Source organism: Marmota marmota, unplaced genomic scaffold (assembly GCF_001458135.2).
Source record: "Marmota marmota marmota unplaced genomic scaffold, marMar, whole genome shotgun sequence".
Taxonomy (NCBI): Eukaryota; Metazoa; Chordata; class Mammalia; order Rodentia; family Sciuridae; genus Marmota; species Marmota marmota.
This window is the reverse complement of record NW_025999900.1, coordinates 5,877,461-5,890,394: the sequence shown is the minus strand read 5'-3', so window position 1 is coordinate 5,890,394 and position 12,934 is coordinate 5,877,461. Positions and strand designations below refer to the sequence as shown.

Here is a 12,934-nt window from a genome sequence, read left to right as displayed (position 1 = left end):
TTGAGTTCTTCTAGCTTCTGAATATTAATCCTCTAAAAAGAGTAGATAGCAATGACTTTCTCCCATTTTGTAGGTTCTTTCCTTATGTTCTTGCTTCCTTTGCTGTGCAAACCTTTTTGTTTAATGCTATCCATTTATTATTTCTTGGCATTGTTTCCTGAGATTTAGGAGTCCTATTGAGGATCTTGTTGTCTGTGTCTATAATGTTGGAGTGTTGACCTTACATTTTCTTATAAGAGTTGAAAAGTTTCTGTTCTAATTCTTAGGTCTTTGATCCATTTTGAGTTGACTTTTGTGCAGAGTGAGAGATAGGGATCTATTCTTGTTATTCTAAGGGATATGCAGTTTTCCAACCACCTTTGATAAAAAGGCTATCTTTTGTGTAATGTATGAAGGTGAAGGTGAATATTCTGCTGCTTAGGTATTTTATATACATGCATTAGATCTACTTGGTTTATTGTGTTGTTCAAATCCTATATTTCTTTAGTTTATTGTCTAGTTATCTCTCCTTTATTGAATCTTAAGTATTAAATTCTTTAATTATTATTGCATAGCATTCCTTTAATTTTGTAAGTCTTTGCTTCAGCTATTTGAATTGTCTGTTATTAAGTACATATATGTTTAAAAGTATCATAGGTTTGTAAGTATCATATTAGTATGCTGTCTTGAAACTTTCAATAATATATATACTTATTTGTCTCTTGCAAACTTTTTTGATTAAAGACATTTAGGATGTTATGATCTAAAGGCTTCTATAAGCTGTCCTAGGGACACTAGCCTGCTGTGGTTCTAGGGGGTTGGGAGATAGCAAGTCCTAAATTAGGGTGAAAGTGATCAAAATTAAATAAAATTTGCCATCAAGACTTCCCCTGAAATCTGCAAGCTTTTGAATACATTCCTAAATTCCAAAATAGTTACTTCAGAAATATTTTGCCAGTTCAACTGTTGTACAGTTGGACACATTGCTGATGCTCACAACTCAACCATCTTCTTTTTACATGCATTATATCTACTTGGCTTATTGTGTCGTTCAAATCCTGTATTTCTTTTAGTACCATCACAATAAGTACTTCTTCACAATAAGAGTACTGCTAATGTAAATTATTTTAAGTGACACATGTTGTTTTAACAATAAATAGTAAGATAAGTCAATTCAGATATCAAAATTTAAGTTTAGTAATTTTTTGCCCTTAGGAAAAATTATTTTAAACCAATATTAGCATAAATCTATTTTTAACATCAAAGGAAAAAATTACCTCCTCTTCCCAAACAGAAAATGTATTTGTTAAGAATTTTTATATTTTATTCTAACAAGATAAAGCATAAAGACCAAATTGGAAATTATGGCAGGTAATAGGATAAATCATAACAAAAATAGATTGGTCCTATTCTATTTCATATATTTAAAAAACCAATTAAGTACCTCATCTAAATGAACCAAATATTTAAAACACAATTGAAAGATGGGGTTAGGATTATAATGGTAAATGTTTCTATAAAATAAAACACTAGCACTCAGTTTTTCTTTTTATAATTTAGATATGTTTCAGTGAATCAACCTATGCAAGTAAGACATTATTTCATATCTATAAGTTATGTGATGTCCCTGAAAAATTAAGTAGATAATTAAGAAATTAAGAGATAAGAAATTAACTGAGAATAAAACCCAGGATAAATCAAACTTAATTTATAGCCACAGTGGTTGCTCTAGTATTATTAGTTTAGAAAGAAAAAAAAATACTTGATTTTTTAAAATGAATAAGCATAAATGACAGACTCACAGGATTATATGCGGCTATTTTGCAAGCAGTGTAATTAGCTACTGGTACAGAAAGTGCTAGATTTAGCTAAATAACTTGCCAAAGGTGGCACTAAATGTTAGGTAATACTAGGATATGAACTCAAGTATCTGACCTTAAGGATAAAGTTGTTGCTCTTGGATCTTGTGGTGTTGGCCAAGAAGTTAAAAAACAGCATTTCTTACTGATTGTTGGCAGAATACACAGTATTCTGCCTTACATGCAGAGTCACTACCTAACAAATCTGTATGTGAATAATAGGAAGATTTGAGACTGAAGTCAAAACCTGAATAACAATCCTTAATGAGGCTAGTCTGAGTTTGGAGCTGCAATATTATGACGATGATAGTGTGAATACTTAAATCCCAGAGAAAATACTGATCTCTCTGGCTAGTAGAAACTGAAAATGGGTCCCTACTATCTACAGAGCTGGGGTGAAAATCTTAGTTTTTTCTTTTTTTAAATCTTTTGTCCTTTTGTCCCAAAGGTGTTCCAATTGTACAGAAGAACATGAAAGCAAAGTATATTAAGGCTCTGCAAGAAATGTGTTTTATTCAGAGTAACTGGGAAGGAGGGTCCCTAGAAGCTTGCGTGTGAGGAGAAGAAGAGAAAGTGTGTATGTGTGTGTGTGTGTGTATACATATATATTTTAAAAATACTTATTATTAAATATGTATATATACAAATACATATTATTCAATATATATGTCTACATATGTATATAAATTTTCAAAACCTTCAGGAAAAAGATGATTGATTTATTCCAAAATACTTAGAAGTAGCTCCTGCCAATTAACTTTTCACATTCAGAGGGCAGTGCTCAGTAATTATGGGGCTATAGAAAGGGGAGAGACTAACCCAGAAAAGCCTTTCAATAAGAAAAAAAAAAGTGGTTAATTCTATACTATATCAAGAAAGCTATCCTTATGTTAAAGGTTTATCTTAACAGTTGTGAATAAAAATTTCTTCAGTTAAATTGTTGGATCCTCAGTTAAACTGTTTACCTTAAGGTAAGGATCATGTCTTATTTTTCTTTCTATCCTTATAATCCCTCATGTTTATTATGGGACCTGGCAAATAAGTATATTATTATGCCTCCTGAATTAAAATGTTATTACAAAAAATTAATAAGAGATGAAGATTAATTATTTCTTAATTATATCTTGTATACCAGTAAAAGTTCTTTTTATGTTCCAAAACCTCTACTTAATTACATAGGAAAAAAGAGATCAAATATAACCCTGGACTACAGAGGTATAGGTAATATCAGTAAGGGTTTTTAAAAAAAGATATAAAAGAATCAACTTGAATTCCTTAAACTCTGGCATGGACTTTTACATATAAAATCTCTACAATGCTATATTAACTCTTGAGTTATTCTTACTAAATTTAATGTTATATAGTACATGTGAAGTAAAGAGAATATAGTAATTAATGCACAGTTTACATTCTCCTGTAGCAGCTGACATTGATGGAATATAAATTAAGTAACCAAAAGAACATCATGAATCACATCCAGTACAATTAAATGGGTACATTTACCTTTACATCCATACTGCATACAGGATGTAAATGGCTATAAATGATTAAGAAATTCTGAAATCATAAAGTTGCTGTGCATTTTATGGTTGCTCTGAGATCAAGTGTTTATAATCAATGGTCATTAAATCAACAGATTCTGACTAAGCTGATAGTTCCATCTTAAATGATGTATATTATACTCATTTAGGAGATTTTAATCTAAGAGTTGCTAAAATAGTAACAAATCAGTCATCAGATTGAAGATGGATGTCAACGAAGGTACAATTTAAACTATATAATTTAATGAAAGTATATATTATTAATATAATAATTTAAATATACTAAATTGCCAAGAGATTATAAACATGAATTGAATTTTTCTTTCATGATTGTAATCAATATTCTCTAAAGGTTTTAACATAATATACAAAAAATAAGAAAAGAAATAAAAATTTAAAAAAATTTAAAAACCCAAATAAAACCAAAACCCAGAAATTGAAAATGGCCGAGATCTAGCTAGACAACATACTAAAACTGAAACCAGGAAAAAAGGTGTGAACTTAAGTGTTGTGACTAAAGTTTCTGACACTTATCAGTTGGGTTATACTGCATAGTGGTCTGGAATTAACTTTCTTTGTAACATATTGGTTACTTTCTTACCTAGAGAGCATGCCCAGAGGTGTAACATTAAGTGATCCCATCAGCATTGCCAGGGCCATCCCTGGCGCTTCCCGTTCTATTACTTCTTTTGTGGCCTGTAATTAAAGATTAAATAGCAAACTGAGTGAAATTAGCCAAAAAAGAAGGAAGGCAAAGTAGTAAATTCACTAAAAGATAATTATAACCCAGGCATTCTTATATATATTTAGTTGTTGACAGATATTTATTTATTTATTTAATGTGGTGCTAATAATTGAACCCAATTGCCTCACACATGCCAGGCAAGTGCACTACCACTGAGCCACAACCTCAGCCAATAACCCAGGCTTTTTATAAACCATACTTTGTAATTCCTCAAACATCTGTATTTTTTTCAGGCTCACTGAATTAAAGGTAAGGACCCCCCCCCACAAAAAAAAAAAGAGATAACTTTTATAGTAGCAGTCTTATCATATTCCTTTGGTTTCAATAGTATTTGATAGAAATCACATTTTGCTTAATAACTAAATTCCAAGAATGAAGTCTCAGAGTGTTATTAATAGTTCAATAGATTTTTACAGGGTAAGAAAGGTGGGCATTTTTCTTTGCCTAGTACTCTAGAAATAATTAGTCCATGAAAACCTGAGATCATCTTATATCCCTCCTACTTCTATGATTTTATAATATAATTTAAAGGAACAAGAAGTTATCAAGTCAACTTTACCCATGTGCAGGCTCAAAGAAAAACTCTCCATTTATCATTGATATCAATATAAATTAACCATCTGACTTTTTTAAAAGAATTAATGAAATGATAGGCTGTATATATTAGGAAATTTAGGACAGTACATTTTAAAGATAAGGATAAGGTAAACCTGGAAGAAGCCAGTGAAGGAGAAAGGAAAACTACATTTTCTAAGGACAGGTATAAAGGCACACCTGGGAGACAGTCCAGGTTTTGTGCCAGATAACTGCAATAAAGTAAATATCTAAATAAAATCACACAAAGTTTTTGGTTTGTTAGTGCATATGTAAGTAGGTTTACACTATCCTATTATCTATTAAGTATAAATAGCCTTACATCTAAAACAGTATATAATTCAAAAGTATTTTCTTGCTAAAAATGCTAATGATCATCTGAATGTTTTGCTGGTTGAGGGTGTTGCGTTGATATTGATGGCTGCTGACTGATCAATAGGTATAATAATAATAAGTTTGGATAATTGCAAGAATTCCCAAAATGTGACACAGATATGAAGTGAACACATGCTATTAGAAACATGCTGCTAGTAGACTTGCTTGAGGCAGAGTTGCCACAAATCTTCAATTTGTAAAACAAATAATTAATGCAGCACAATAAATTGAAGCTCCATAAAATAAAGTACACCTATATGTTGTACTACAATGGTAAAGATACATTTTAGGCTAAATGTAGGGGGCCAAAAACATGACTTAATCCATTTCTAGTCTTGTTTTATATAAGTGAAACAATTTACAATAATTGAAAGCAACAAAGGAACAAAGCTTGCAAAATAAAGTATTCCAGTAAATAAAGGAATATAGAGATATTTTATATCTCTATATAGGAATATATTGATATTTTAATATTCATTAGACATAGAGTGACAGTTCTAAATAAGATTGTAGCTCTCGTAAAAAAATTTTCTGGGCAAAAATTGAGGACTTGATAAAGCAGTGAAAATGCAAATATGTATTAGATGCTAATTGATGTTATAAACAAACTTTTAGAACACATAAATTATTAGTTCATCCCTTAAATTTTTTTCAAATATTACTGTTTTTTAGTTTTTTTTTTTAGGTGGACACAATATCTTTATTTTACATTTATGTGGTGCTAAAAATTGAACCCAGTGCCTCACGCATGCTAGAGGAGCACGCTACACTTGAGCCATCCCCAGCCCGCACCCCTTAAAATTACATAGAATATAGGACTACTAAAATTGATACAATCTACTGGTTTACCAAATCCCTGCATGTGCAGTATTTAACAACAGCAGAAATTTTAAAAGAAAACTAACAAAGAATACTTCTCAACAAAACCTGTTTAAATAGAGAGGCCATCAGGCAACAGAAAAGAAAACTTTAAATTCTTTTTTTTTTATAAAGTTTTTTTTTTTTGGTTGCATATGTTCACAATACCTTTATTTTATTTATTTATTTTTATGTGGTACTGAATAGAATCAGTACCTTATATGTGCTAGGCAAGTGCTCTATTACTAAACTACTATCCCAGTCTAGAAACCTTAAATTCTTAAGTTTGAAAGTGAGTTGCCATCAGTTAAGTTTGTGTTAAGCTAGTACTATCTAAACGTTGTGTTAGTAATATCTATTATGATTTTGAGTCTTCCTGAGAAGGAACACTATTTCTGTGCTATAAAATGCTTTATTAAGGCTTATAATTTCTGAAATCTTAGAACCTCCAAATCAAGCATAATAAGAATGAGAATAATATAAAAGGAGCTGTCTGGATAAATACTTCACTATGTACTTGAAAAAGTCATCCATATAAGCAGTGGCTGACATTTGATAAGTTTGGAGATTGCTATGGACTCCCCCCTCCCTGCCCCCAGGAAGATTCAGAATTTTAAAGTCAGTCAAAATTTAAGATGTGGTATTCAGTGTGAGGAAATTAGATCACTGGGGGGTACTGTTTCAGGATGGATTAATTCTGGTCTCCTGGAGTTGTTTCTTGAGAAAATTAGTTATGAAAAGACTGAGCTTGACCACTGCCTTTATGGCTTTCAGTTTTGCTGTGTGATCCCTTCTATAAATAGCAGTTTCTGCTCCTCTTCTGTGTTTTGATGCAGTCAAGGGAGCTCTCATCAGAGGCTAAACAGGGCCATCCAATTTTGGGCTTTGAGCCTCCAAAACTATGAACTACAAACTTCTTTTCTTTATAAAATATCCAACTTCAGGTATTTTGCTGAAACAAAGAGATATATGACTATAGAGATCCACATAAAATGATGTATTCCCAGACTAGCACAATAAAAATTGCCTAACAATTGCAATTCATTAATTTTTCTAAATTCTATAAAAATATACCATGTTTTGTCCTGAGGTCACTGAAGAGTGATCTGCCTGGAATATCTATTTTTATTTTTCATAGAATTATCTTATTGAACTTTGATTTTTTTTGATATGCAATTGGATCTAATAAAATTGCTCAGTGAAATTCTTATTTACATTATGCATTACTTGAAGTCATTGTTCACCATGTTATACTGTGATCCTCCTTAGAAATACATACAGGCGAAATTTCCTTTAAAGTGTCATAACAAGATATGAATATTCTTCTGTGCTACTAGTTTAAATTATGATGCTCGTGAATCAAGTTACCCTGGTAAACAGAAAAATCTATGGATATCTTTCAGTAGGCTTATTAAACACAACCTAGTTTCATTTTATTTTCTCTTGTCCTATTTTTCACCTTGGTATTTCAAAAAATTCTGTTGTGTTTATTTGGGTACGCCATCATAAATATTTTTCAGGGTATAAAAAATGTATGAATGGGTGGATTGATGAATGTGTATATTCTTTATGTAGAGTTTTTCATCTTTTTAAAAACATACTTCTGGAAGGATCATTAATTCTGTCTTAAAATCTTCTAGAGAATTTGAGCCTACAAACACAGATTTTGTGTATTTTAGAACATAAAAGAAAAATATATATTGTAGTGATGCCATTGAAAGGCATTAGTGCTAATAGTGGTGACATGGTGGGAGAAGCAGAATGTCAAAATTCTCTACAGGACTACATACAATAGGGTATTCTTACAAATACAGTCTTTCTTACATGGGTAGCAAATGTGTCTATTCCAGAAAACAACAGAACACCTTTTTTTCCCTATTTTTATTTTCTGTTCTTCTTAAGCTGTCTGGTGTAGCAGAAAGATCACCATCTGTGAAGTCAGACATAGCTAATGTCCAAGAGAGTGGATGTTGGATCTGCCACAGAACCTAGGGCCATGACCATCACATAGTATGTATTCAATAAATGTTTGTTGAATAAGGAAATGAATCGATAAATGAACCTACTTAGATTTGAAACCTGTCTTTACTTAGGTGCTCTGTGAGCTAGAAGAAAATATTTAACTTTTCTGAACTGTAGTGTACTTATAAGTAAAATACAGATAATAATAAAACATATCTATATCGTTTAAGAGGGTTGAGAACTAAATTAAGTAAGTCACCTAACACATGGTAGGTATTCGATACACATCAATCTTTTATGTGTTTCTACTTTGCAATTCAACTTACCACTTTACAAGTTTGATCATACCAGAGAACAGGAATAATACGAAAATCCACAAACCACCTAGAAACAGTTGCTGCTATCCAAAGATGAAGGTATAATGAATGGAGAGCTAAAACCCTAGTTTAAGAGAATTGGTAATTGCGGGGCAGGAAGCAGTAATGGAAATAGTGCAATCTACATTAAGGAAAACCAGCCTAATGAGGTGGGATTGGAAGATGAACAAGAGAGCAAGAGCAGAGTGCAAAGATCTATAAGCTTTAAGTGGGGAGGCACAACTAGAAGGCAAAGAGCAAAAAGAATAAAACTTAATTTAGGATGAAACAAGAGAAAAATACCTGTGTAAATTGATAGAAAATCCAAACAGAAGAATGGTTTTAAGAACACAGCCTTTTCAATCACATGTATTAGTACAATATGAATAAAGGTTATCTGTGACAGTTAATGTGCAGATAGCAAGAATTGATTATCAAAAGATTATTCATTATCAATGGCAAAGAGATGCTATTAAAAGTTTTAAATTATTGTTCTTAATTAGCTTAAAGTTTGACATCTCATTTTCTTATGAAAATAATTATTAATTATTAATAATAAATTAATAATCATACATTACTAATTTATAAAATTCAGATATCAGTTTTTTGGAATAAGCAGTGACCAGAATAGTGAGGTTTAGTTTGATCTAGCCGCTCTCTTTAAGTGACTTTTATTTTTAACCTCTAAATATTTTCTTAACTCTGAAAGTTGCAAATGCATATGAAAATATCACACAGTTGTGATATTTTTCTTGACACTCTGAAGATAACATTCAAATCATAAAGATCTTTCAAAGACTGCTAAGTTGCAAAAATGGTGTCCTAAACAGTGGGTTCTGTAGCTGAGAGAGCTTGTTGATGAGGTGCATGTTCACTTTTTTAACTTCAGGGGAAAAAATGACCTTAAAAAGTTATTGCTAACAAGCAATGATGTTTAAATACATACAAAAAAAGGGTAGCTAAATCTAAATATGTATACATTTCTTACATGCACAGTGATTCTTTATGAAAAATAATTTAGTATAGTGCTTTACTTAATTATATGGACATACTTTTATTAACATAGCAGAATAATTTGTGATTTATATTAATATATTTGTTACCTGACTATGTAAATTTAATACAATTTCCTTCTAACAATTATTACAATGCTCTCTGTTGATTAAATAAACATAAATAGCAAAGACTGTCTTTGAAACTCCAGTGAATGACCACTTACAACTTTGTTACATTATTAAGGTGAGACATGCTTAGAGCAGTGGTTCTAAAACTTCAGTATGCACCATAATTTTCTAGAGGCCTTGCTAAAACATAAGTTTTTTGGCTCCACTCCCACATATTCTAATTCACAATGTCTGACAGGCCTCAAAATGTGCATTTCTAAAACTTTCCCTGGTGATGTTTATGATGCTGGTCTTAGGACAAAATATTTTTCTTAACTAGCTTAAAGTTCTATATCTCATTTTTAAAATTATAAATTATTAATTTTTAAAGTTCAGACATCAGTTTTTTGGAATAAGCAGTGTCCAGAACAGTGAGGTTTAGTTTGATCTACAACATTTTGAAAGCCATGCTGCTGATGGAAGGAATGAAGTGAACAATGTATATCACTTGGTCTAATCTTCACAGATACTCTATAAATGTGAGAATCCTTCATCAGAGTCAATTATAGACCTAGCGAGAAAATAAATAAGATGAAAATAGGCAGTTTACTGAGTTATATTTCATTACTTCTTTCCAGTAAGGTAAATAATTTAATTTTATATTTTAAAAAGATTATAATAAACTAACAATTCTGAGGTTGCTCAAGTAAGAATCCTATGGTGTACTGAAGCTATCCTTAAAGTATTATTTTCTTGGGACTACACATGATGGATAAAATTTACATAATGTTCAAGGAGTGTCAGCTATAAATCTCCTTTCTATTCTCATTTAGGAAACACACCAGAAAAGAATAGTCATGCTACTACAATAGCAATATTGAATCTACTTTAATTTAAACAATTATTTGTAGATTTCATTATTTTCATATTTGTTTCAATCAATCTATTTTCTAGATAGTCATAATAAATGACTGAATGTAGGAAAACTAATGCTAGAAAGAAAGAAAAGATACATCTAGGAAGTCAAGGTAATTTAAAGTTTCTGTATGAGATTAAAATATTTTTTTAACTTAAAAAAACAGTATCCCAAATTTACTTGGGAAATATAATCTTTTTGCTAATGTGTACCTTTTCTTTGGAGTTTTAAAGTTCTTAAATATTTATACCTTCTGCTCCTGGAAGAAGCAAAAAACTTTTTGTATGAAAAGAGATACTCCATTTTGTTTTTAGTTCAAGTTTCACAATATGTAAATAAGATCCAGCTGTAATGAAAGGTCAGAGGAGACAATATAATTGTAGGAAGAAAGCAAGAAAAAGAGACCAGAAATTTGAGTACTGTAGTCAATTTCATTTTATATGGCATTCAATGAACATATACTGTGCGGTGAGCAAAAGTTGATGAGTTGAGTCAATTGTTCTCAAAGTTTGTCTTGTTCAAGTTTTTAGTTCAAGATTCAAAATACGTAAATAAGATCCAGGTATAATGAAAGGTCAAAGGAGACAATATAATTGTAGGAAGAATGCAAGAAAAAGAGACCAGAAATTTGAGTACTATAGTCAATATCATTTTATATGGCATTCAATGAACATATACTGTGCGGTGAGCAAATGATGATGAGTTGAGTCAATTGTTTTCAAAGTTTGTCTTAGTTCAAACTAGCTAGGTAAGCTTCCAGTGTTTAAAAGTAATTATCTATCTTTAAGATTATAGCATGGCCCTTAAAACAGCCAACTAGTTTACTTAGCTCAACAAAATGACTTCAATGTTGGAGTAAAACCAGGTTGTTGGGCTTGCTGAGAAATAATATGGCTTTGTACAATATTTAAGGCTGATTAAAAGATTAAAAGATTTCCAAATGCCTTTTCACTTTATGAAAAGTCTCACCTTGTTTGCTAACGTTTAGAAGTCAACATTCTTTTGCATTAAAATGGTTCTCTTTATACATAGACTTGTTTTTCATATTATTTTATTTCTTTATTTCATTAATTTTATAATCAAATTATCAAACAAAAAACCTGGAAACTCAGATGAGTAAATTACTTTTTAGAAGAGATTTTCATGAGACTACTTATCTTCATATTCTGCTCATATAATTAGCATTATCTTATTTCTAACTTCAGGAAAAGGTGAAAAAATATTGACATTTCTATAAATAATTAGCATATACATTATTCATTTTCAGTATCATATAAAAACAACAATGAAAGGGTGTTGGCTATGTATGCCTTTCAATCTACATAGAAAAAAACGTGTTACTCATTTCCTCAAAAGTTATACAGAGATATGGAAAAAATGTTTGGGAACTTTAATCTACAACAGGGTGATTACAATTAATAATACTGTGTTATATACCTGCAATTTGCTAAGACAGCAGATCTCAAATGTTCTCAACACACATCAACAAAAAGATAGATATGTGAGGCAATGAAACAGGTTAATTAGCTTAACTGTGGGAATCATTTCACAATGTGTGTGTGTTTCTGTGCACGTATAAAATCAAAACATCACATAGTACATCATAAATATATGCCCTTTTTGTTATTTATACCTCAATAAAGCTGTGGTTAAAAAAATATGAGGTTGAAAGGTAATCTAATTTGATATTGTTCTGAAAGGCTACTGTCTGATCAGTGAACTGATTAATATATGACCAACCTTTTTTTGATCTAGGCACTGTGGAGTTTTATTTTATTTTGTTATGTGGTTGTAACATTTACTCAATACAATGGCTACCCTAAAACAATCCATACATTGGATTCTTGATATATTATTATTCAGGCTGTGCTTCAACATGCTAATTTAGAACAAAGGAAACACAGTCCTTCTTTAGGCTTATAAGTACTATTTGCAAATGGCTTATTGCAAAATGATTTTATAAAATCTAAAAATTTGTTTTTTGTCCTGAGATGTGATAATTCTCAGTGGTGGCCTTTTAATGAAAGCATCCATATTGAAAACATGTAACTATTATATCTGAGGTTTCCTTTCTGCAAAACTGAATTCAAAACAGTCATATGTGATAAAGTGAGAGAAACATTAAATAGGTGAGGTAAGGGAAGTGGCATGAGCAGAACTGCTTAGAAGGGAGAAAAATTAAAATATATAATATATAATAAAATATAATATATATCATTATAATTATTATTTAAGGTATTGCATTTTGTCATCTCATATCAGCCTCACTAGTTTTTAAAATTGGGGGACAATTGGGCAAAAGAAATGGTTATAGTACTTCTTAGAAGCAAGAAAAATGGGCACAGAACTTCTTATCACCTTGAGATAAGCTTAACAAAATAGATATACACACATATTTGGAAGCTATGACATACTGTACATTGAATTAAATAACTTGCTTTCCGCAGGTTTTCTCATAGAAAGACTGATTTTAATTCTACTAATCTCTCACTTTGTTATCAGATTTTTTGTTCCTGATTTGTAATTTAATTATCTAATAGTCCATCATTATTCATATATTATATGAATATCAGCTTTTATTCTTATGTCTCCTGAATTTTTTTTCTCAGGTTCCCATTTGTAGAAAGAAGGCAATGATATTTGCTA

The 12,934-nt window shown here is 30.7% G+C and overlaps 1 protein-coding gene across 19 annotated transcripts in view; it reads right to left on the bottom strand.

Annotated features, from left to right (window-relative positions):
• Gphn (gephyrin) overlaps nt 1-12,934 on the bottom strand; it is a 625,252-nt gene that overhangs the window by 292,023 nt on the left and 320,295 nt on the right. For all 19 annotated transcript variants that reach the window (XR_007345755.1, XM_048798536.1, XM_048798535.1 and 16 more), the window contains one exon: nt 3,981-4,075. Coding sequence is in view for 18 of the 19 variants with exons in the window: in XM_048798536.1 (XP_048654493.1) it covers nt 3,981-4,075 (95 nt within the window). In the remaining variant the exon portion in view is untranslated. The remainder of the gene's footprint in view (nt 1-3,980; nt 4,076-12,934) is intronic.